The sequence below is a fragment of the Papaver somniferum genome, chromosome 2 (assembly GCF_003573695.1).
Source record: "Papaver somniferum cultivar HN1 chromosome 2, ASM357369v1, whole genome shotgun sequence".
NCBI classification, from domain to species: Eukaryota; Viridiplantae; Streptophyta; class Magnoliopsida; order Ranunculales; family Papaveraceae; genus Papaver; species Papaver somniferum.
In genome coordinates this window covers 94,964,562-94,991,041 of record NC_039359.1, presented here as the reverse complement: position 1 = coordinate 94,991,041, position 26,480 = coordinate 94,964,562, and the positions used below count along the sequence as shown (strand labels likewise).

The 26,480-nt window shown below is 37.5% G+C and overlaps 2 protein-coding genes across 2 annotated transcripts; both read left to right on the top strand.

The window, feature by feature from the left end:
• Positions 1–56: 56 nt before the first annotated feature.
• On the top strand, positions 57–4,178 carry LOC113348458 (WEB family protein At5g55860-like). Its single transcript, XM_026592233.1, has 3 exons — positions 57–454; positions 1,419–1,633; positions 1,959–4,178. Exons 2-3 carry the CDS (start codon positions 1,457–1,459, stop codon positions 3,795–3,797), a joined length of 2,016 nt encoding a protein of 671 aa, XP_026448018.1. The 5' UTR covers positions 57–454; positions 1,419–1,456; the 3' UTR covers positions 3,798–4,178.
• Positions 4,179–10,257: 6,079 nt separating this feature from the next.
• LOC113348457 lies at positions 10,258–14,014 on the top strand. Its single transcript, XM_026592232.1, has 5 exons — positions 10,258–10,707; positions 12,073–12,158; positions 12,246–12,548; positions 12,947–13,030; positions 13,365–14,014. The coding sequence occupies exons 1-5, from the start codon at positions 10,315–10,317 to the stop codon at positions 13,810–13,812; spliced, it is 1,314 nt and encodes a 437-aa protein (XP_026448017.1). The 5' UTR covers positions 10,258–10,314; the 3' UTR covers positions 13,813–14,014.
• The last annotated feature ends 12,466 nt before the right edge of the window (positions 14,015–26,480 follow it).

The following is a 26,480-nucleotide window of genomic DNA, read 5'->3' as shown; positions in this document are numbered from 1 at the left end:
TTTTAGAAACAGCAACAATTCATTCGATAAACCAAAAACATTTGTTCTCTTGTCTTTCCCGTAGTCACGAGTTAAAAAAAATGCACAACAAGCTGACCTCAGTGACCTGTCCCAACTTCTCCACTTTTTATACTTTCGGAGCCTCATACTGTATATAAATTCATGTTGGAAACCACTTTCAAATTTTCAACTTCTCTCTCTATTTCTCTCTCTCCAATTCTGTCATTTCAAACCCCGCTTACCAACCCATTTCCAACTTTTCTAGGGTTTTATTCTTCCTTAATTCAAGAACCACTCGAGGAATTTTCTTGTTTGATCGCCTAGGTTTTTGTTGATTCAGCGATTATCTAAAAGGGTTTCTTTTAGATCTTTGATCGGGTGTTGGAAACTTGAATCATCATCGCGTTCTGGAAACGGGGTTTTGTTGTTTAAACACCATTAACATTATCATCAGGTATATACATCTTCTTCTTCTTCTTCATCATCAGCTTCTTTACCGATTTCATGACAAGTATTTTTTTTATATATATCATCCTATTTTTTCGTTTATGTAATTAATGAAATATGCTTAAAAATCTTTTCATGTTTGCCCTAAAAATCTTTTTTTTCTGGGGGAATATGCTTAAAAATTAAAATGACCCTTTAAAAAGGCGAGTGATTAATGATTATAATTTTCTTTTATTGTGATTTATTATGGAAAATGGTTTTCAAAGAAAGAGAATTAGAATTAGGATTGTGAAATTCCCTGTTTAGGATCAGCTTTGCTACAGGTAACCTAATGGTATACAGTAATTTTGTTAAGGTTGGGTAGAATTTTGAGAATGTTGTAAATTTTGTGATGGCTTAGAAATAATAATAATAAAAATAGTTAAATAGCTTAGCTTTGAGAGGGATGTGCACTCACTTATCGTCGTATGAATTATCTTGGTTTGAGTTTTACGTAATAGATTTGGTTAACCTATCGCTTCTGAGACATAGCTCAATTATGTTATTAATTTGTGATACAGTTTGATGATTACTGGTGGAATATATAAGATGCAGCAATAAGTAGTGGTAGCATGTGCTGTCTTCCTGTGTTTGTAGAGATATTTGTCCCGCAACGGCGAAGTTTTATGAATTTTTTGTTAGACACTATTTTCCTTTACTTTACTTGGTCTACTTGCAATCATCAAAATTGCCAATGCTTGTCTCACTTTGATAGTTGATAACTGTAAATGCTCGTCTTATTTTGATGGTTGATATGCCAAGTGTTGATAGTTTATATGTTTATGGAAACTTTTGTAATTGATAGTGTTATCGGTTAGTTGATTTTAATTGAAAAGTTTCTATCTATTACTTTAGGTTTCTTGCATTAGAAAAGTGTCTGTTTTTGGAAATTGCTCTGTTGTTTAGCTCAATACTTCTGTCCCATTTAACAGGTCAAATTGAGAGAGGGTTATTGGATTCCTTCAGAAGTATGGGCAAAAAAACTTATGACAGTCCAAAAGATTCTCCACGGATGGAGGTAGGAGAGATAGACACCAGGGCGCCATTTGCCTCTGTCAAAGCTGCTGTTAGCTTGTTTGGTGAAGCAGCCTTCTCAGGCTCGGGTGAGAAGCCTGTCATTAAGAAATCAAAACTTCCTTCTACAGAGGTATTTGCTAAGTTGATTTAATCTGTTTCAGCACTTCTTTGTTGGTTGTTTATTCTGGTAGCATCATGGATATTAAACTGCATTTATACAAAATAAACAAGACGCAGTTGTTTTGTTTCTCTCTACTCTCCCATCTTTTTACAAGAACATTTATTTCAGTATGCATCGAGTTAACCCATATCATAACAGAATCTTCTTAGCTCAAAGGAACCACTTCTGTTTTTACAGCTCCTTTTCATAACTTGCAGTTTTCTATGGCTTGGAATTACTATATCACCGCGTAAAAGTTATCCAGCCAATTTACTTAATTATATCTGTTTTGCAGAGAGTGTTGGTGAAGGAGACACAGCTCCACTTGGCACAAAAGGAATTGAACAAGTTCAAGGAACAGCTGAAAAATGCTGAAACCACCAAGGCTCAAGCACTTAATGAACTTGAAAAAGCCAAAAGAACAGTTGATGACCTGACACAGAAGTTAAAGACAATAAATGAGTCTAAAGAGTCAGCAATCAAGGCAACAGAAGCTGCCAGGAATCAGGCCAAGCAACTTGAAGAAGCAACTGCTGGAAATTCTCTACAATCCAATGCTGCTTGGGAACATGATCTAGATAGTGCTAGAGAACAGTACACACTTGCCCTTTCTGAACTTAATGTTGCAAAGCAAGAACTCACTAAAATACGTCAGGATTATGAGGTGTCAATGGAAGCGAAAGCTGCCGCTTTCAAGCAAGCTGCAGAAGCTGAAAACTCAGCTAAAGCTAACACAGAGAGGGCATCTGAGATATCTAAGGAGATTTCAGCTGCAGAGGAGTCACTGGTGGATGTTAAACATGCTGCAATGCAGGCGCAGCAAGAAAGAGTTAACATTCTATCTGGAAAAGAGGCTCAGCGCCAATCTTATGGGGCTGCTCTAAAAGAAGCAGAGAACAAGTTGGAATCATTCAAGAAAGGATTTGATCCCACTCTTCCTGGGAGTCTGGAGGCTAAGCTGGCTGAAACTGATGCCGAGATTGGTGCTTTGAAAAAAGAAATGGAAAATGCAAAGGCTTCTGATCTGGATTCTGTTAAATTTGTTACGTTGGAGCTTGATGATGCTAAAGAGTCACTACAAAAAGTAGCCGAGGAAGAGAACTCCCTTCGAAGCCTCGTGGAGTCATGTAAGACCGAGCTAGAGAAAGTGAAGAAGGAGCATTCTGAACTGAAAGAGAAAGAAGCTGTGACTGAATCTATTGCTGGGAGTCTGCACGTGCAGCTGCGTATATGTAAAGCTGAACTTGAGGCAGCTCTTGCAGAAGAAAGCAAAGCAAAAGATGCTTCTGATGAACTGGTCACAACCATCCAACAGCTGTCATTGGAGTCTGAAAACGCTAGAACAGAAGCAGAACAGATGAAAAAGAATGTGGAAGACTTGAAAAAAGAAGCCGAAGAAACCAGACATGCCTTAGAAGAAGCAAAGAAAAAACTAGAGATAGCTTTGAATGAGGCTGAGGAAGCCAAAACGGCGGAGACCAAAGCTCTAAGTCAGATTAAGGTTTTATCAGAAAGAACTAATGCTGCCCGGGCCTCAACTTCAGAGTCTGGTGCAAAGATCACTCTCTCGACTGAGGAATTTGAATCCTTAAATAGGAAAGTTGAGGAATCTGATGTGTTAGCTGAAATGAAAATAGCTGCAGCAATCGCACAGGTGGAAGCCATAAAAGAGAGTGAGAAGGAAGCTCAAAGGAAGTTGGAGACAAATTGGAAGGAGATTGAGGAGATAAAAGTTGCAACAGAAGAAGCTACAAAAAGAGCAGAGATGGCTGAGATGGCAAAGAAAGCAATAGAGGGAGAGCTTCGCAGATGGAGGGAAAGAGAGCAAAAGAGAGCTGCTGAAGCTGCAAGCCGAATTCTAGCAGAAACAGAAGCTGCCTCATCTCCTGATTCATCCCCAGCTCCTCCATTTCAGCCCAAGCTCATGAAGAAGCAGCCATCAGAGAAGAAATCATCCCCAGTGAATGAGAAGTTTCAGAAGGCATTTTCAGAGAAGATTAGTAAGTCACGAAAGTTTGATAAAAACAATGGATCCAAAAAGCTCTTGCCTTCTCTGAGTGGCATCTTTCATAAAAAGAAGAACCAAGTCGAAGGTGGGTCACCGTCTTATCTTCCAGGCGAGAATCCGGTATGACTTTCAGTTCATTGCAAAATATCATGACACGAGACTGTTGCACATATTGGATATGAGTGAGTGGATGTTTGTTGGGGAAGAAGAAGAACAAGTTAATGTAGTGGTTTGGTTGTGTATATTGTGAGAGCAGTATAATGAATTATCTTGTCTTGTTTTCTCCTCTCCGCTCTCTATAAATAATCTTGAGAATGAATATCTACCTAGAAAAACAAGCAGGTAGAAACCCATATACCTTATCCCACTGAAGATTCGGCTTCTTCCCTGAGTAACTATTATAGTAGTTGCACCAAGGGTATTATTCCTTTACCAAGGGAGTTACTCCTTACATGTACGTTTTCTTACTTGCATAATAATAATGGTTGCCCAGTGGAATCCTTGTTTCCAATACGGTTGAATTGAATCCTTTCAGAAGGTATTTCGTATTGGGACCTTTTTCCAGCCATTCCCCATGCATGTTCCACGAAATGCTTCCATTCCGAATCGTTAAGTGACAGGACGTTTTAAAATCTTGTCGCTAAAACTGGCTGCGCTTCTTGTTTTCTTCTAATGACTTGTTTGATTCTGACTCATTATATTTAAATCCAATTTCTCACGTCTGACTAAAAAATTAGTGAATAGTGTATATAATACGGTTTTTTGTTGTGTTTCGCGTTTTGCTTTAACTGTTTTGCAAGAACTACTTATACAAATGAATTGTATACAAAACCAGAGAACGAGATAGAGAAATGTAAAGGGAGGAGTTTTATTGCGATTCAATTCGTTTTACAAAGTACGAGCTAACTACACCTATATATATAGCCGAGGAATAAACTAAGTCGGTATAAATAGATAAGAATTATCTCTGAACGGCTAAGAGATAATTATCCCTACATGTGACACACCAAAGCATACGTGTCCTAGTATAGTAGATTGGGTGAGTCCCACATTGGGGTGGTCATCCACATTACCGACTCAATTACAATACTCCCCCTTGGATGATCCACCGTTCTTGATAAAATGTGTACTTGTCAAGCTTTGCTGGTAAAAACTGATAGGACAAAATCCGAACAAAATTTTGTTGCCTCGTCATAATCCTGTCAGAAAAATCCAACTGGGACAAAAACTGGTCTTTGGAAAAAGGGTACAACACTGGTAGCTTTAAAGTGATGATGGTCACCGTCATGAAATGCTTCCTCTGTCAAAGTTGCGTCAGGAAAACCATTTAGGACAAAACCTGAGCTTAGAATGAGGGTGGTCGCCGCCACAAAATATCTTTTTTGACAAAAATATGTCAGGAAAACCACTTGGGACAAAACCTGAACACCCGCACTAGGAAAACCACTTGGGACAAAACCTGAGTGCCCGCACCAGGAAAAACCACTTGGGATAAAACCTGAGTGCCCAAAGTTCATAATAATGCTGACGTCAATGCTAATGTTGCCTCGTTAAAAACCTCGTCTGAAAAACCACGTGGGACAAAACCAGATCAAAGGAAAAGAGTACAACGGACGTCGCCTGATAATGGTGCTGAATACGCATATGCTGTCTCGTTAAAATCTTGACAAGGAAAACCCAACGGGACAAAACCTTAGGGAAGGAAAAAGAGTACAACGCGTTTTAGTCCAGCCAAAGATTCTACGAGTTTACTCCCCCTGAAGCATGACTTCTTAAAGCGATCGGTGGTGCAAATATTATATAGCCTTCAGAAAACTGCTTTACCATTTGTAGTTTATGGAGGAATGACTGCAGGTCTTGCGCCGAGTGCACCACTAGCAATGTACACCTCGCATTTAAATCCTCCACCATTGCACAACAAATTCAATTTTACGCTTCAGGCATAACAATGAAAGGCCTTTTGTAAACTCATAAATCTGTAGAATCAATTTCCGTCCTTAAAAGTGTAACCAGTATCAAAAGTTAGATACTCTAGTCTGTGCTAACATATTCTCGAACTTCTGGCCGAGAAATATTTCAATTTCGACGAGATCTCACAGTTTAGTTTGAGCGCGGATTTTAGCGCTTTTAAGTGCTCGTTAAGAGGCCAAGGATGATACCATCAACTTATCCGGACTTTAGTCATTTTTCAACAATTCAAAACACACAAAGGATTGTTCACAAAATTCTCCTCTTCTAATTGGTGATTATGACTTGATTTCAAGTCTCACATAGTTCATAAAGTCAGGTGGCTGCCTGAGTTGGAAACTCGAATCCTTCAGGGATTCATTACATTCACTAGTCATAACAAGATGCAATATGAGTCCTTCATGGAATACCACGCTAAAGTGCATATATATTAGGAGAATACTGTTTGTTTTACAGAATCAATCCTGGGGTTCAGCAGGAAACCCTCAATCGCACTTAAAACGATAATACTATTTTCTTTGCGCTTAATCTCAAACACCAACCTGTAATTTTCAGGCCTTACAATTTTACGGTGTGAGTCGGATCCGAACTTTTGCGCTTTTTCGAGAGATTCCATCTTCTACCTTAGTTTGAGGTAACATGTCATATGCCTACCAATCACAAAGTCGATGTTCCTCTGCAGAGGGGTACACAACCATTATTGTAAACAGTAATCGACAGTCATATATGATTTAGCACATTCTCTGGTGCATGCACATTCAAGAAAATTTTACAAACTGGTACCAGCGCCACTTCAGGAGCTTTATCATATCCTCATCTTCAATAAGGAGTTTCAAACTTAGAGAATGTGGATCATATTTTCATAGTCTCCACGAGCACTATCTGTGTCTCTCTTCAAGAGCACTACAAATTAGAAAAGTGATTGAAATTTCTTTTAAGAGGCATATATGAGGCAATTATTCAGGCCTCAAGCGTGTTTTAACACACGACTTTGTCACTGCGAGATGCATGATTTAACCTGCTGAGACAACTTCCTGTGTCTGCATCCTCAAGCAAGTGACAAGCAATATTTTCCCCAGAGCTACTGCAGTTATTTGTTTTAATCATGAGTAATATCCAACACCTCAATTACATCCAATGTCTTGGTGTGAGAAAACAAACTGAGATAGTTTCACGCCAATATATAGCGGCAGCCAAACTTTGTTTGATCAGGATAAATACTTATTCAGATAACCTGTTGAATTTTCGACATTGCTTACTACAACCTTTAGGTGGTGTCTGTCATCTCTATGACTTCAAGGGAAAAGTACTTAAATTTTGTCGACGTAATACGTGCCATCTTCAGGTGGCATTCTTTCTCCCCTGGTTAGGGAGGGAAAACCTTTTAGGTTATCATAATTTGCACCATCCTTTTATGGTGACGTTTCTCCCCCTGACTAAAGTGGGAGAAACTTAAAAGGTTATCAACCCTACTCTTGCCGAACTTCTGGTGGCGGGTTGTCATGCCAACTTCTGGTGGCATTTTAGTTTTTTTGATCATGGCGGAAACATTACTATCTCATTTCTGGAAACTTCTGGTTCCATTTCTGGAAACATTACTATCTCATTTCTGGAAACTTCTGGTTCCATAATTGCCTGATTTTCAAAGGCAATCCTGCTCATGATAGTTTTTGGGTTTTAATTTAACTACACAATAGGTATCCCAAAAACAGCTGCAGACTCGACAAAAGATGAGATATTTCACGCCGTTCCTTATAACGGTTTACTTCCTCCCCCTAACGGCGGGAATACAGTCTCATCTTCAATAAGACATTACCGACACATGGTTTTAAATGTCTTATGAATCGAAACCAACATATATATCTAGGTGACGTTATGGAACAAACACGTAAGTTGTAAGGTTGTTTCCCAAGATATAATTGATGGTAAATAGTTGGTCGAGCAATAAACTAAAGATGCTTTAAATAAAGAACTCAACTAGACCATGTCGAGTGCGCACATGTGCTAACTATATGCTCGATATAACACCAACTGGAGGCAAAGCATCAAAGCCTATCAATTTACCACCAACATAAATACTTAGATGGAGAGTCTCTGCAACCACAAGATTTGCACAAACAGTTCGACAAAATTTAATATTACGTGTTAATATAACAAGAGACCATCTAGTAGATGTATCTATCAATACATTAAAGTATTGAAATAATTGTCCATATTGCAGGGTGAATAAGTCCTGCAATTTTCACCTTGAATCCTTTCTAGGAGTTAATGTTGGTGATTCAGTAATGGGTTACCATAATGTTAATGTTAATGTTAATGCAATTTAACAACTAACTGTCTCAGGGACCAATAACACAATTTACATCCTTATGTAATAGAAGCTTCAGGTTCAGTAAAGGATGTCCATGAGCATTTTGAATCGTCTACTCATCTTGGTAGAACTTTGGTGTCCATACTGATCATGCCTGAGCATGAATAATTCAAGGGTCATTAAACTTCTGGCTAATGACAACATGAAACTCGACTAATCGAATTCTCCTATGGCACACCCCATAAAAGAGAGCCTTACGTTTCTTTACGATGTGCTTCTGGCACAAAAACAAATGAAGTAACAAAATACTCCATAAAAATGCTCATTTATCATTTCAAGGTGGTAACCCGATTCTCCAGGAATCCTGAATAATATAAGGCGTCAATAATGATGATTGTTATACCACCAAAATGATACACGCTCTTCCGGAGCCGTCTATCATATTATTTGAAACTGAAATGATGTTTTACATTCCCAAAAATCAAACCTCTTCAAGGTTGTAAAATTATTGGTAGTTTGAAAAATCGTGTCTGTTGTTCCGGTTTCTGAGACAGATATCTCTATCGTCTATTTAAAATGGATAGATTACTTCAGGAATCCATATCCGATGTCACAGTTGGATGAGAGACATACATTAATAAGTCATTAACAATATCATTACGTAACCATGGGCTACTTCGGGAACCCAAGAAATCGTGGTTAATTCCTGGAATCCAACTATTTCGGTAGACCACTTCTGGAGTCTACTTTATGGATTACTGCTGGAACCCATAAATTTTGGATTATTATAAGAAGGCACAAAATGTATGTTGGACTGCTTATGGAGCCGACAATATCTCATGGATTGCTTCCGGAATCCATTACTGACAAAAATAAGCAAAGAAAATAAACAAAACTTAAAACAAAGGATAAACATCCAAACAAATATGACACTAATACAAATATCAACAAAACTCCAATTTTGTCACCTTCATAGCCAACGAAATATTAATTTACAAGTGTACAAATGAATATACTCTTTTATGGAAAAGTTTCCTACTTGGTCACTTCAGGGACCCCAAATGGGAACGACTAGCACTTTTATAACGGGTCACTTCTGGGACCGAAGGGCTAGCGGGCCGTGCCTTTTGCATCCATACTATGCTAGACGAAATTCCAGCTTCTTGTGGAATTGTTTCAAAATCTCTGGAGATTCTTTAGAGCAAGAGAAATTAAATTTATGTTATCCTCTAGGGATACAACAATTTCTCGCTTCGCCGGTATTAAAACCGCAAGTACCATAATAAAAATAATATAGCGGAAAATTATTAAAGTTTACGGAGTCGCGGTTCTCACCTTCCCGCACTTACCCAAAAACATTCGTACAAGTTTGCAATAATTGTAGAACAACTTGCCTCCATTAATAGTGTTACTACCCTGATCAATAGAAATAACAGAGTCAGTACTACTATCCACATATATAATCAAAAACACAAATTCAACTCAAAACACAAATATAAATTGTGAAGTTGATTATATGGCTTTGTGGGTATCATTCCCGACAGCTTGGCATAAATATCGTCGAACACTGATTTATCAATTGGCGGTATCGAACTATTCGTGCTGATAACGTGTTGTGCTTCGCGTTTTGCTTTAACTGTTTTGCAACAACTACTTATACAAATGAATTGTATACAAAACCAGAGAACGAGATAGAGAAATGTAAAGGGAGGAGTTTTATTGCTATTCAATTCGTTTTACAAAGTACGAGCAACTACACCTATATATAGGCGAGGAATAAACTAAGTCGGTATAAATAGATAAGAATTATCTCTGAACGGCTAAGAGATAATTATCCCTACATGTGACACACCAAAGCATACGTGTCCTAGTATAGTAGATTGGGTGAGTCCCACATTGGGGTGGTCATCCACATTACCGACTCAATTACAATAGTTTTCTTCTAACTCGTTTGATTCTGACTCATTATATTTAAATCCAACTTCTCACATCTAACTAAAAAAAATACTGAATAGTGAGGTAAATGAAATTTATGAATCCAATCAAATGGGCACGCAATAAGTCAGGTACACAAAACCCTCTGAACCAATGAACCGAGTCAAACCTCATCAGGAAATCAAGAAAAACATCCAAGTCAGATGCCGACTCATCCAAGTCAGATACCGACTCAGATCCAGGCAAAACATGGGTTGTAAAGTGAACAAAACCATCTTACAGGTGGGTGAATAAAAGGAGACAGTCCAACTGTATTCCAACTTTTGAGGAACAAAAGAGGCGGAGACCAGAGTGAGACTCAATTAGATTAAGACCAGCGAACACTTCAAGAAATCTTCTTTCTCTCACTCTTTTTACTTACTCTAATTAATGGCTAGCAGCAGTAACAGAGACGAACCACTTCCTTTCATGAATCCTTCTTCTTCTTCATCACCAATACAAGTTTCAGATTATCTTGGGGTTGAAGGTCCAAATTCTCACATTGGAAGCGCTTCTGGAAGCTTTCAAAACGAAGGATTTCTTACAGCAGGAGGAGGAGATGGTGGAAGTGGAAGTAATAGCGATATTGAGTTTGGTTTCTTGCGCCCTGAATTTGGGCAGACTTCTTTAGTTGGTTCAGTACAGATCTATGACCGCCATGTCTTCTTATGTTATAAAAATCCACAAGTATGGCCTCCTCATGTTGAAGCGGCGGAATTTGATCGATTGCCTAGACTTCTTTGTGCTTCTCTTTTGGCTAGAAAGGCTGAGATGAAGAAACAGGTAAGGATTTTGTTGGGTTTTCATTTTTTTGTGGTTAATTTATTGGATTTTGGAATGGCTTTTAATGATTTTGAAGTAGAATTTATGAGTTAATTAGGTTAAAGATTGGAAATTTGGTTCAGTGGGTTCGGATAATGTATACTAGTTGTTAAGTTCATTGGAAGGTGGTGTAATGAGAGTATGATTAGGGGTTTTAGAGATTACTATCTAATTTTATTGTAATTTATTGTGTAAGTGAATATATGAAGATGGCAAAGAAATGTATACTTGGGATGAAATGTGGTTTCGAGCTCTGGGAAAATTTGATTTAGGGTTTTGGAGTATGGATTTTTGTAGGTTACTGCAATTTGAATTAGGGTTTGGAGGAATTCGACTTCTAGAGAAAATTAGTGGTTACTGCAATTTGGGTTCTAGGGAAGAAACTCCTGTGTTGATTACCTTCTTAGTCCTTACAACATTGTTATCATTATTCTACTAGTCCAAAGAAGTAAATGACATTACTGTGAGTATATTTGATAGATCAATGAAGTGTTTTTAACATAGAAATTCGAACAGTGAGGCGAAGGTAATTCAGGGTTAGATATAGATCATTTTTGGTCTACACCAAATATCGGTCGTTGCTAACTACTAATACAGAAAACTAAAGTTAACAGTTAAGTCATCTGTATTTGGATTTCCAAATTTACTATCTAAATAGGAATCACATTTATGATATGATATCTTCCTGACAGTTGAGGAGTGTGCTGAAATGCCTTCTATTTTTGTACTTCTCACTTGAGTTATGCGGGTGTAGCGAAGGGGTATAAAAATAGCTTGTTTGGCTCTTAAACCCGAAATCTTGTTCAAGGCTTACCTATCCATTTTGGCGGGAGTGGACAAGACAGATTTAAGTGGTTACTTGGTGCCAAATAAGTTGTGCAATCAAATGCATAACAAAATAATGTCTAAACACATACTATATATAAACCGGATATTGGTTATCCAAGTGATATTGGCCAGATAACAGAAATCCGCCAGGGTAATTCCGCGCTTCGTTCCCTGAATTCAGGGAACCAAGTAGGGAAATTTTGTTTCTTCCTTCGTGTTTTTGACCCATAGTACTTGCATCTTCACTGGATTTCGATTGGGTCAGGAGTTTATCCCAACCATATTGCTTGCTCCCAGTTGCTTTTAATGTATACCATTTCCTGGAAAAAGTATTTTTGAACATATGTAGTGCTCAAGCAATCAAGCTGATGCAGTAAAAAGCATGTGGCTCATTGTTGTATTTGTGATTTTAGTTTATTGAACAAACTTGTTATGGTGGTGGTTTGATTACTATTATCTTTCTGCTATTAACTTGTTCTTTTGTTTTCTTTGTTAAAGACTCGGCTAACAATATGTGAGGGGCACGATGGTACCGAGACATCAAATGGGGATATTTTGATCTTCCCTGACATGATTAGATACAGGTATTTACAGGCTTGTTTGGAAGAACTATGGGGATTTTCTGATCTTCTCTTTCTCTTGTACTAATACAGTAATACTGGACGTTTCAGGCGACTGACACATTTTGATGTGGATACATTTGTTGAAGAAGTTCTAGTGAAAGACAACGAATGGCTGCCTGGAACACCCGAGGCACTGTCAGGTACATATGTCTTTGTGTGCTCTCATGGAAGTCGGGATCGTCGATGTGGTGTCTGTGGACCTGCATTGATTGCACGATTTAAAGAAGAGATTGACTTACGGGGTGTCCAAGGTGTGTCTGTTAGCCCCTGTTCACACATTGGGGGACACAAGTACGCTGGAAATGTGATTATATTCAGTCGAAATAGCGATGGAATGGTTAGCGGTCAGTGGTATGTGTGACGTCTCTTCTGATTATGTTGCATTTACTTGTATCTCAACTGTGTAAATACTTTAGGTCTTAACTGTTTCATTATATCTTAAAAAGATCGTTTAGTTAGGCTGTTGCCGAAAATCTGCTTCCTGATACAATACAAGAAAACGTTGATATGTTTGGTGATACTTTTACTTGTTATATCCTGCTCGCCAGACCATAATCTCATTTTCTGGTAACGAACTAGCAGTTCAGAATTTTGATTCAATCTTGCTTTTTCATTTTACGTCAAATTTGACCAGATTCATCCTGTTTCACATGGACTAACAGACTAACGGTGCTATTGTATTAACTTCATATTAGCTGTCCTGGTTCAGCACTCCCATCTATTAATATTGTTTTCTTAATTAATTGTAGGTATGGGTATGTTGCCCCAGATGATGTACCTCTTTTGCTTGAGCAGCATATTGGGAATGGAGAAATTATAGATAGACTTTGGAGGTAGTTTTTTGTTTACTATTTCCTTTATCGTTTAGCTTCTGTAATTTTTGTTTATCCTTATGCAGTACATTTGCTTATGGGGAAATCATAGAAAGACTTAGGAGGTAGTTTTTGGTAACTTAAAAGTAGTACATAAGTTTTTTGTACGAGATACAATATGTTTGTATGTAGGCAATAACTGAATTAGTTTGGGTATTAGGGAAGATATAACTTCTTAATACTGACTTATCTTTGCACACTTCCTTTTGTGTTTGTGAATGTGTGTAAAAAGATATCATATTTTTTAGTCGTTAGATGTTTTGTTTTGCGTTTGAGATAGTTATCCTTGATGTAGGGGTCAGATGGGTTTATCCGTAAACGACCAAAAGCGCGATCAAGAGCTAAGGCTGCAACTAAACAATAAAGCCAACTACGAAAATATAATAAGAGAACCGGTTGATGATTATGAGGTTGAACCAAATGGAACTTCCTATGAGACTGCAGGTTGTTGTCAAGGCAATGAAAGCTCTTCGTGTTGTCAAGTACCAGAAAGGATAGAACGAAACAATCACGTCGGGAACGAGGAGGTGAAATTTCCTAAAGAAAAGAAGATAAAGAAGGGCACTGACAAGAAACTGCTTCGAACTAGTAGTGGCAAGGGTACTACTAGCACAAGAAAAGTTTGTGCAATGCCAACATGGTTTGAAAGTTGGGAACGGGAAGATACCTATGCTGCTCTTGCTGTTGTCGGGGCTTTTGTTTCAGTTGCCATTGCATATAGTTCTTATAAGCAACTGAGATGACTTGAGCAGTAGTCTAGGTTCTAGCATCAGAAAAAAAGAAAAGGTCCTAGCATCAACCAGGCCCGGCTCTGAAGCCCGCAGCCCAGGGTGCAAAACAGAATTATTATCTTGAAGGCCAAAAAAGTTTGTTATTTGTAAACTTCTTCCGTAGTGATTTGTTTGTCTTTTCAATTCAATTAATTTAGGTTGTTAATTAGTAGAACCTTAAGAATTGAGCTCCGTGTTCCTGTAAAGTAAACCAGTAAAAATTAAGGAAAACTTAACGGCAATCCTTTAGGTACCCCTCGAAAATACCAACAGTACCCATTACTTAGCTATGTTAGAATTCTCAAATTATTTGTTATGTTACATAGCACACTTTTGTCTTTCTGTTCTGTCCAATTACTCGTATCATTTTCATTTCCTTTGAGTGAAGCTGGATACCGCTGTGCGAAAGACAACAGTATGATCCCATTAATAAAATAGTTCAAAAATCCATCCATTAATCATCCAGCCTTGATTGAGGTACACCCAATTTTAATTGGACTCTTTTTAAGGGTTAAGGGGGAGTCCTAATGGTGAAGTTACAATACTACCCTTGTCCTTATAATTGTTATTATCCTAAATCAGTTTTCATTTCATCTTCTTCTCTTCTTCTTCTCCTCCACCTCTACCTTACCGGCTCTCCTCCATCCCCCACCACCGAACTCGTCGATTCAAAAGTTCCGATTAATCTTCAAAAATAGATCCACCGCGATCTAGGGCTAGTCGTATGAAAGACGCTAATAGAAAACCCAATGAATACAACCCTGGATTTGCAAAATTAGTTCAACAAAAAGAGAAGAAAAAAACGGTTGAAGAAGAAGAAATCGTAGCCGCTGAAAAAGGAGAAATGGTGCGATTAAGAAAGTAAGGGCCTACTTAAACTCACTCTAGTACTTCAATTTCATATTTGCTTGTCAAATTAGGTCAGAAAAATCAAAATTCTGAATTTGCAGTTATATAGCCGGCAAGGTGTTTGTTCCACGACCTTGCCGACATTTCATAGCTAAGTTTAGTCGGCAAGCTCTTAGGTTGAAGCTCTTGCCGGCTGTTAATATCTGTAACTGCTACTTACAAAGTCGGCAAGGTATTCAACCTAGGAGCCTGCCGGTATTAGTATTTTTTTTAAGTCAGCGGGTTATAAATTTTTACCCTGCCGGCTGTATTTCTATTTTTTAGTATTTTCTGATGCCTTAAATTTTGAAAGTCGGAATGGTATTTGAATACCACCCTGCCGGCTTTATTTTAGCCGGTATTGTTTTGATTATAGAGCCTGCTGACTATTAATGTTGAAAATCCTGTGTTCAACTTGTTATAAGCCGACAGGTTATTGGAATAAGACCCTGCCAACTATGCTTTAACCGACATGTAGTTTAAGTATCGACCCTTACGACTTTTGTGTCACCGACAAGGTTATATTTGTCGACCCTGCCGACTGTTGATTTTTTTTTTTTTAAAATTTTTCTTGTTTAGGTCGCAAAAGGGAAAGAATAAAACTGTTACTCCTCCTTCAAGACCTCCTCGTGTTGGTGAAAAACTCTTGACTGCAACACATCGAGGGGAATTCGTTGATCCAGGGACGCTCAAGATCCGTGTACGGAATGATTCTCAACCACTACATAGACTTTTGAGTGATAGATAAGTTCAAGTCTTCACATACCTTTTTGTCGAGAAGTTCCACCGTTTCCTTGAGTAGGTATTCTACTTGTATGATGAATCACCATGAAGTCCTTGAGCTCAACTACACTTTCTATCCCAGTCCGAGACTTAGCTATAATAGACTAGAAATCAAGACTTATAGTTTTGATCACTAACATTGACAAACATGTTTGAGATAGCAACGCATGCGAGTTCGACCGAGCAATGCTCTAACACCTTTTGGAGACTCACCTGGTTTCAGTTTAACCATCAAATGAGAGGGAGGTATGTGGGAATCAGCTGGTTTAACAATAACCCTCTTCGATCTTTCGGTTGCGGTTCCACCTTCTTCTTCTTCTTGTTCCTCTTCCTCTTCAACAATTTCGTCTTCTCTATCCTTTTCTTTATATCCATTACCATCATCATCATTACCTCCTCCAACATTTGGCATATCTTGATCACCATCATCATCATCATTGTTGCCTCCTCCAGCAGCCAAAGTTCTTTCAACAACATCATCATCATCACCTCTTCTACCAGATGGAATTGACTGGTCTTCATCTGGAGTTTCATCCGAATCATACTCTATCTCCTATTCTTTGAGACAAGAAGTCGTATGCTATATATATATACTTTGATTATACACATTTGGTATTTCGAGCCGAGTATACCTCGCCTATCTATATCTCGAAATATGAGTTGGTAAGCTTTTCCCTTTAACCAAGTTTATCTTTACCATGTGACGAAAGTCATGATATGTTTCAATCATCTTGAAAATTTCTTTGACGAGAAATGGTGTAACAACTATATAACGTCCTCTAAGAATGTTTCAATGATTGAAATGAGAGTTTAGATTACATAGCCAATGGTGGACATAAGCATTTTTATGGAAACACATTTATGTATAAGTCATATTCCTTGAACCAAAGTTTGCGAACTTTGTTGATCAAGAGAACCGGAAGAATGGCGTGATCCAAGTCCGCGAACTCAGTCCGCGAACTACCAAAGTTCTCAAACCCGAGAATTTATGGTGGAGTTGATAAACTACTTGCGTGAAACTAAGTCCGCGAACTCAGTCCGCGAACCGACGAAGTTCTCATACCCGAGAATTTCTGCTGGAGTTTGTAAACTCTGCCCGGTAACTTAAGTCCGCGAACCTAGTCTGCGAACTTGAGAAGGTTATATATCTGAAGATGATTTCTGAACTTAAACTTAAAAAGACTAAGGAATGCAGTTTGCAAACCGTGGCTATAAAAGTTCATGAACCGATTCAAGTGAATCAAATCATCTTTGCTTCAATTGTGTCTTGTGTAGTACATGAGATTTCCTTGCAATTGAACAACTCTCTAACTAGTTATGGTGAAGAATAACATGGTTGATATAGAATGCTCATATGGATAACCATTTGGTCAACTATTGTTGAACCAACAAGTGCATACGTTTGGGTACTGTTAACAAACCTAGAAGCGTGCATTGTCAAGTGTGTGTAACAAGCTAAGTTTTCGATCTAACGGTTGAGAAATATTAGCTTGAATCTAAATCAGGTTTTCATCTAACGGTTGAGAAATATTAGCTTGAATCTAAATCAGGTTTTCATCTAACGGTGGATATTGATTTCTTTGTTACCAAGGTAACTTAATTGCAAACCCTGATTTGAAAGATTATATAAGGGGAACTCTAGTATCTGTGCAAAACTAATCCCTACGCCTTACGTGTGATACTAGTTTGCGTGCTAGAGTCGGTTCTCCTTTAACCTTTGGTTTTCTTCTTCCAAAACCAGGTTAACGACTTAAATACTTCATTGGGATTGTGAAGCCAGACCGATAATACTTTTATCGTAGTTGTGTGATCTGATCTTACATCTGCTATCGTACGAGTACAATCATATTGATTGGCTTGAGATTGATATCTTCGATAGGCAAGATATAAAAAGTAATCACAAACATCTTCGTCTCATTGTTTGTGATTCCGCAACATCTTCTTTCGCTACCATACGATTAAGATTGTTGTGAGGTGATTGATAACTCTAGGATGTTCTTCGGGAATATAAGACCGGATTACAATTGGTTCCTGTTCACCTTGATTATTATCAAAAGACGGAATAAAATATTTTAAGTTTTATCTGTGGGAGCCAGATTGATCCTTTAATAGACTTGTCTATGGGAGACAGATTTGTTTATTGTCAAGTCTTCGACTTTGGGTCTTAGCAACTCTTAATTGTGGGTGAGATCAGCTGAGGGAATCAAGTGCGCAGTATCCTGCTGGGATCAGAGGCGTATGGAGTACAACTGTACCTTGGATCAGTGGGAAACTGATTGGGGTTCAAATACAGTCCAGTCTGAAGTTAGATTGGAGTGGGCTAGTGTCTGTAGCGTCTTAATACAGTATGTGTTCAATATGGACTAGATCACGGGGTTTTTCTGCATTTCCAGTTTCCTCGTTAACAAAATTTTTGATGTCTGTGTAATTTCTATTTCCACATTATATTGTTTTATCTTTATAATTGAAATAATACAGGTTGTGCGTTTAGATCATCAATTAGAATAATCCAACCTTTGGTTGTTGATTGTCATTGATTGATCCTTGGATATTGGTCTTTGGTACTATCCAAGTTATTCCTTGTGTTTGATTAAAGACTCGCTGATTTCTATTAGCTTGAGTAAATCAAAAAAAAGAGAGAGATATCAACTCCTTGAGATACTTTGACCTAGATTGAGTTTGACTGTCTAGTTGATATTCTAGAAAGTATTTCGGAGTGAGTCCATACAGATTGCTAAGCGAAATATTGGGTGTTTTTGTTAGACCCCCGCTTTTTCAATTGGTATCAGAGAAGGAAAACATGTTCAAGACCTTACAACTCTGTGTTTGTATCAATTTGACTCTATGGACAAGAGTACTATCTCTGATAAACGCGTCGCCAGAAATAAAAGTTCTATCTCGTCAAATTCTATTAAAGAGAAAGTTTCTTCAATCTCGAATATAGACGAACCTTGTGTTCTGACGAGACAGACTAACATCGACATGTGTGATCTCGATTACCCTTCAAAAGATAGCTTCTATGGCAATGAACGAGAAACATCCAAAAAGTGTGAACTTATGATAAATTATGTTAAAGTTCAAGCTGATCGGTTGAAACAACATGTCAAAATTCTCCTTGGAGAAATAAGAGACTATGATTCCAAAAACTCTGAAGCTTTGCCTTTATCTCTTCTTAAGGAAAGTCTTGAAAGGGATATCTTGGAAATTGAACATCGCTTGAGCAAGCTCTCAATTCAAGGATGTTTCAAAAAGTTCTCTAGACCTTCGTCATCAACTACTACTTTGATTGAGGAAGATACAGAAGAAAAATCAGTGGCCTCTTCTTGTGTAAAATACATTCCTATACCCTCTTGTCAAAAATGGTGCACATCACATGAAGAGAGGAAATCCTCACATAGTGTTAAGATAGTACTTTCTAACGTTCAGAAAGTGTGTCCTTGTCATGTTTCAAGAGGACCAGTCAGGAAAATGAGAAACTCCAGGTTGAGTAACAATTCCCTTGTTCATCTTCAACCCACCCTTGATGTAATATTCAAAGGAATAACTGACTTTCATATGTCTAAACCAATTGGTTTCAGTACTCATCCTGTGTATCCTACCAGGAAAGTCAGTTCTATGAGTTCCTTAAATGCTTTGACTCAGAACGAATGTCTTAACAATCTAAGAGAAGATCATAATCTTCCTATCTTAAAAAGGGGAGTTATTGATACATTCAATATAAACAAGATATCAGGAAAAAGCCGATTTCCTTTAGGTAAGAATCAATTCTCTGAGTCATATTTCTGTAAGGATGAGTTTTATGATTTCCATTCACATCATTATGGTTTTCCTCCAACAGTTCGTAAGGAAAAAGATAGCCAAGAGCAATGTTCATTTAATGAGCCAATGGCTCGTACTTGTGCTAAATAATCACAAGGTTGAAATATCACTTGTGAAATCCTAACTAAGTGAGAATTGATTAGGTATACTTCTTGTAAATAGTCAAACACTTTTACATGAGTATTTTTGTTTTCCCTTTTCTTGTTTTTAGCTTTGCTTTCAAACGTGGTTTTGAATTTTAAAAGGCATGGACTTTCTCATGCGGGCTTTGTGAACCATCCTCTTATGGGTACACAAACGGTTTTGAGGTCTCTCACGGATCAAGCTTGTGAACCCTAAGTCTCTCGAATCTTAGTATATACCTATCATATTGAGTTGAACTTCTCACTCTAGGCTTCTTATTATCAATGGCTTCTTCTTCCTTCTCTTGGGATTTGCCTGAAAAATTGTTGATAAAGTGGTATATTTTGAATTCGATAACGAGAAGAGAACCTTTGTTGAAGTTGAAGGATTTTCTCCTCAATCTCCTGATTCTTATTCGGATGTAGAGGAGGTTGAAGAGATTTCATCAGATATAGTTCTTGACTTCCTAAAGAACTTTGAGGATGCAAAAATGCAAGTTGTTGATACAATGAAGTGTTTTGATGCATTGAAGCTGAGTTAGAAAAGGTTACTGATGACCTTGGTCTCATAAAATCTTACATCAATGATCTTCTCAAAGAGAATCATCTCTCTAAGGCTGCAATGAATGATGTTGTTCACAAGCTCAAAGACCCGTTGTCTCATGAGGATTCTGAACCGTCCATATGATCTTAGTTCGTGTTCGGAATAGCAATGGAGTCTGTTTTCCTTTAGATTGTCTTATTTATGTTTCCTAGTATGTCATCTTTTTGATTTAGTTGGAAGAATAACTAGTGCTTTGAATAGCAATGATTGTGACTACACATAGCTATTATTTTTCATCTTCTTGTTCTTTCTTTTTTGGTTTATTGGTTTAAATCCTAAAAACTTTTTGGAGGATGATGTTTTGCAGTATTAATCTTTATGATTTGTTATATTGCAATTTGTTATGGGATATTTGTGTTTACGTCCGTGAACTATGTTCGTCCCATACTTTGTCAAAAGTAAAGTCGTCCGTGATCGGTATTCACGTATTGATAAAAGAATGAATGGACTTTTGACAAATACAAAAGTTAATCCTATATTGTCAAATATTTGATGGAAGATAGGTTAAAATCTTTTGTTTTCAAGGATTATGTCTATTAATATTGTTATGCTAATAGTGGTGGAAAATAGAATGAATCCTTGTGTATTCCGCAGTATTGATCATCCCTGATCCATATTTCATGTATTACTGTGAGGCAATGCATCTTATGTTGAGCACTATACAACCAAGTTGATTTTTTAGCTTAGTTGGTGTTCCGTGAGATATGTTATGTCGAGCATATTGAACTAAATTAATCATCTTGTTTGGTTATTTAGTTATTGCTCCGTAAGTTTCCTTATGTCGAGCAAAACAAATGACAATTAAATTGATTACTTTAGTGATTAGTTTGGTTGTGTATTCCAATCAGATTAATCATGGGTTCTCTTGTAATTAATCTAGTTTAGTATTTTGTATCTCCATATGTCCTCTTATGTTGAGCATAATCAATTGAATTGATCACTTTTTGTGTTTAATTTGATTGCGTATTCTGATTAAATTAATCATGAGTTTACTTGTGATTAATTTTATTGAGTTTTTTGACATAGGAAATCATTCTCATGATTTTTTGTGTCCAATAAAAATCCTTCTTTTCTTTCAAAATTAAGGTCGCTCTTGTTGTTCCTTCGGGAATGACATCAAATGGGAGAGAGTTCTTTTGAACTTGTGCTTAATGGTCATATATTGAGGGGTGTGCGGCTGTGGAATTTTAGAGGTGTTATCTTGTATCTTCAAACTCCTTGATGAATGCATTTAGCTTCGGCTTTATGATTGCATCTAAATTAGTTGATATGTATTTTTTCTTTTAGTCATGAAATGTCTCTCTCGGAAATTTCATTATGATCCCGTTCTTGTACCTTTGCCAATTTTATTGACAAAAAGGGGGAGAATTAATATGTAGTTCACACTACAAATACATATGGTTTTGGGATCATTGTGTAAGTGGGGGTGGTTTCCATGTGAGATGGATTATTGACTAAGGGGGAGTGATACATATCACCATAGTATTATTGTTGAAGTTATGATACAATTGAACTTTGACGATGTGTAATAATACTATGACACTATATAAAAATGATCGAGAACTATGTTTTCTCATTGTTATAGCTATGGATCTTCAACATCGGTGATACTAAACTTACAACCTTTGGGATCATTGGAGTACTTGGAAGTGACGAAGATTTCGATGAATGTTGAAGATTAGACATGTGGAATAGGAGCTACTAAAGTTTCTTTATCTTTTTTGTATTTCATATGTATTGATAGTTTTGTCACTAAAATTGACAAAGGGGGAGATTGTTAGAGCATTGCTCGGTCGAACTCATGATTTGATTTGTAGATAGTGGTAAAAGTGGTTCGATTCTCATACTTGTGAAGGATATTAATTAGACTTAAATCCTAATATTAAAATAGAAAACTCACTCAAAATTATAGCAAACTCAATCAAAGATGATATCAATACTAAAAGAAACACTGAGGCTAAGATTCCACTATTTTCCAAGTTCAAAGTGATTAAACCAATACTTATATTTATGCAATTTTCTTGTTTAATTTGATTCTAAAATATTGCAACAAGTAGATTTTTAGAAGTAATAATTGTAAATACCAAGTATGAAGCATCAAAAGTCTTAAAACTGAGCATACTCCATCAAAATAGATCACAATCACTCAAATAAAAATCATATTCAATAATATTTCAAGGAAAATAATCATATAATTATTGCAAATAAAAAGATAAAATAGAATATACCACTTTTTGTTGGAAAAATAGCTTCCTCTATCGCCTCAGCAATGGGGTTTAGCTCCTCATATTAATCATGATCTCAAAATATGTGTTTGTTGCTCAAAAGATGATTAAAAGAGTGAAAAGTAATAACACAGACTGTTTGCAACAGTGTATTGGTGTTGCAAAACAGCTGTTACAATGGAACTGTTACAGAAAAACTATTGCTTTGTTGCTGATTTAAGACTGCCCTGAACAACTAATGTCTTCAGCTATTAAACAACGACACTTTTATGCGACTGTCTACCGAGGGTCTATGTTCTTCAGTTGTTCTTCTTCTTCAACAGCAGCAGCAGCAGAAACAGAGTTTGGTAAAGCTCTGATTTCTTCTTCTCTGGCTCTCCTTAGGTTCCCAAACTCTCGACACCCCTTCTATTTGACCCAAAACATCTATTTATATCAAAAATACCGATTAAATCTCTCCCAAATCTTCCAAAATATCTTTCCTTCTCTTCACGGCCAAGTTGCGACAATTTCTTGTTTTAGGATTTCTACGCGTTTCTGAGCTTTCCTTTTTATTCTAAACTCTTCCTTAGATAGACACAAATCTTTGGGAAGGTTTACAGCGTTTTAATCACTCTAAAATTTCCTAAAACAGGTCACACACGTGACTTTCCATATTTTCTTGTTGTGAGAAAAATCCATCGTTTGAGCCCATTTTAATCGATTTAAACACCCATATCAGATTCCTGGACCCATAAGGAGTCTATCCTATGAAAATCAGAGGTTTAATCGACCTCAAACTCCTCCAAATCACGATCACCAAAACTGTTCTTTAACTGCACTATTTTCCCGCCAATTTTCTGGTTTTTGAATGTTGAAGATGGTTGCCCCTTATCCAGAGTAGGGGTGCGATTAGCAGATGCCTGGAAATGGGATGCCCCTTAGTAATTAGGTTACCCCTTATCCAAAGTGAGAGTCCGAATAGCAAATGTCCTCCGGGTGCTTTCCGACAACTTTTCGAGCCAATTTTTTCCAAAAATGTTTATTAGCCAAAAATACCTACAAATAAATAAAACACCATAATAAGTACAAAAATGAGCCCTAACAATATATAGAATCGAGACAAACCGGACAAAAAAATGTGTCTATCAAATACCCCCAAACCTATTATTTGCTAGTCCTCGAGCAAAAATAAAATAGAAATAAAATCCTAACTCACTGTCGCAGGCATCGTCGATTGCATTTAGCGTATGCAATAAGCCTTTAAACCCCTAGGTGTCCCTAGTGGCGGAGTGTTGTCTCCGGAGGGCTTACCAGAGGTATACCCACAAAACCTTTTTACTCCAGACCCTAGCTATCTACGCAGAATCTTGGAAGGCACTAAAGAATCTCCTTGGTCGGCATACTTATTGACTACAGGAGGAAGTACCCTGATACGAAATTCCAATTGTTGTACACGAGTTTGCACTCAAGCATACTAAAATTCATATGAAGTGACAGAGCTCTACTCAGATAGTTGCACTATGGACATCAATATCCGGAGTCGAAATTAATCACATGGATAGATCAAGAAGATGGATATGAAAAAACATAGATGGTTTTGATGTTTACTAGGTGAACGGTGTTTCTCATATCTGTCTGAAGGCATCCGCCAAAATGAACCTATCCTAATGGACTGAGATACTAGTCTGACTAATATCAACACACTGACATATACAAGGGAACCACTGATTGATAATCCTAACTCTAGGTCAACACAACTGGCATATACAAGGGTTCCAATGGTCGACTTTATTGAATTTATTCCAGTTGGTCATATGGTGTGGTCTTTTTTTTTTTTTTTGTATCTCAATCACTCTAATTCACCCTAGCATTGGTAACAACTTGAATCGTGAGCCCCACCTAATCACTTAGAGAAACATAGTTTAAAAACAAAAAAAAAATAAAAACAGAAGTGAAAAGGACTCAACGAGATATGGTGAAACTATCATGTTATTTCTAACACCTGAGCTCTGTGCTTTTATGAATAGACTCTTTAGATGTTGCCATCTAGTCAGATTGGTTCCCCAACTCCTACAACCAAAATGCTTCCTTCCACTTAGATTGGTTAGTGCCATCCTTAATAGGGATAAATTTCTAGGCTCTGGAGTTTATTATTGCAACGAAAAGGTAACAAAAAGTTCTACCCCACCCCCAAACTTAAATCTAACATTGTCCTCAATGTTTCTAATCAAAGAACAGTACCAAAAATATAAGTAACATGAGGAAATAGTAAAGAGAGAAGTCGGAAAGATAGTACCTGGGTGAAGTGTAACCAAAAACCTACAAAAATATTATACAACATACAAAATCGCCTCGATGGTCAATCAAGGTAAACAGGGTCCTCCAGAGGGACCTCCTCAACATCACCTGTAGGAAAAGGCTCTAAAAAGGGCTTCAATCGCTGACCGTTAACCTTCGAAGAACTACTACCATCTGGTGTCTCAATCTCAACAGCGCCATGAGGAAAAACAGTACGGACCACAAAAGGACCGGTCCACCGAGAGCGCAACTTCCCGGGGAATAGATGCAAACGAGTGTCATACAGAAGAACTTTTTGACCTGGAGAAAATGACTTTCGTAAAATATTCCTATCATGCACAAGTTTCATTTTGTTCTTATACTCCTTAGCACTATCGTATGCATCTCTACGAATCTCGTCCAACTCATTGAGCTGGAGCTTTCTTTGAGCTCCTGCCTTGTCAAGTGAAAAGTTTAAGTTCTTAATAGCCCAATAGGCTCGATGCTCTAACTCAACAGGCAGGTGACATGCCTTCCAAACACTAAACGATAAGGTGACATTCCAATGGGTGTCTTAAACGCAGTACGGTAAGCCCATAAGGCATCAGTAAGCCTCGACGACCAGTCTTTCCTATTTGGATTAACTGTTTTCTCTAGAATACGTTTAATTTCCCTATTGGAAACCTCTACCTGACCACTAGTCTGAGGGTGATATGGGGTTGCTACTTTATGGGTAATACCGTATTGTTTCATTAAAAGAGAAAACGGTCTATTACAAAAGTGTGAACCTCCATCACTAATTATAGCTCGCGGCGTACCAAAACGTGTAAGTATATTCTCTTTCAAAAACTGGACTACGACCCTGTGGTCATTCGTTCTACACGGAACCGCCTCAACCCACTTAGACACATAGTCTACACGACAAGTATGTAAAGATAACCAAACGAAATAGGAAATGGACCCATAAAATCAATGCCCCACACATCAAAGACCTCAATCACTAAAATAGGGTTCAAAGGCATCATATTTCTACGGGAAATGGTTCCTAACTTCTGGCAACGCTCACAAGAAACACAATGACTATGGGAATATTTAAACAACGAAGGCCAGTAAAATCCACACTGCAAAATCTTAGCAGCAGTCTTCTTAGCACTAAAATGACCCCCACATGCATGTTCATGACAAAAGGAGATAATACTAGACTGGTCACTCTCAGATACACATCTCCTAATAATCTGGTCCGGACAATACTTAAACAGATAAGGATCGTCCCAAAAGAAATGCTTAACCTCGGCTAAAAACCTAGAACGATCTTGCTTACCCCAATGTTGAGGGGTTCGACCAGTAACAAGATAATTCACTATATTTGCATACCAAGGTGATTGGGAAACAGAGAACAATTGTTCATCAGGAAAGCTATCCCTTATAGGAAGGGAATCACTAGGGGAACTAACAACTAGCCTAGACAAGTGATCTGCTACTACATTTTCTGCACCCTTTTTGTCTCTAATGTCTGGGGAAAATTCCTGTAACAATAGGATCCATCTAATCAATCTAGGTTTGGTATCCTTCTTAGATAAAAGGTATTTCAAAGCAGCATGATCTGTATAGATTATGATCTTAGAACCTAATAGGTAGGACCTAAACTTATCCAAGGCAAACACGATGGCTAAAAGTTCCTTCTCGGTAGTTGTGTAGTTCATTTGGGCATCATTCAGAGTTTTGCTAGCATAATAAATCACATGAAGTAATTTGTTTTCTCGTTGTCCTAAAACGACGCCTATAGCATAATCTGAAGAATCACACATAATCTCAAAGGGTAGGTTCCAGTTAGGTGCCTGGACTATCGGGGCAGTAGTGAGTAAAGTTTTAAGCTTCTCAAAAGCCTCTAAACAAGCATCATCAAAGACAAACTTAACATCTTTTGCAAGCAAATTGCAA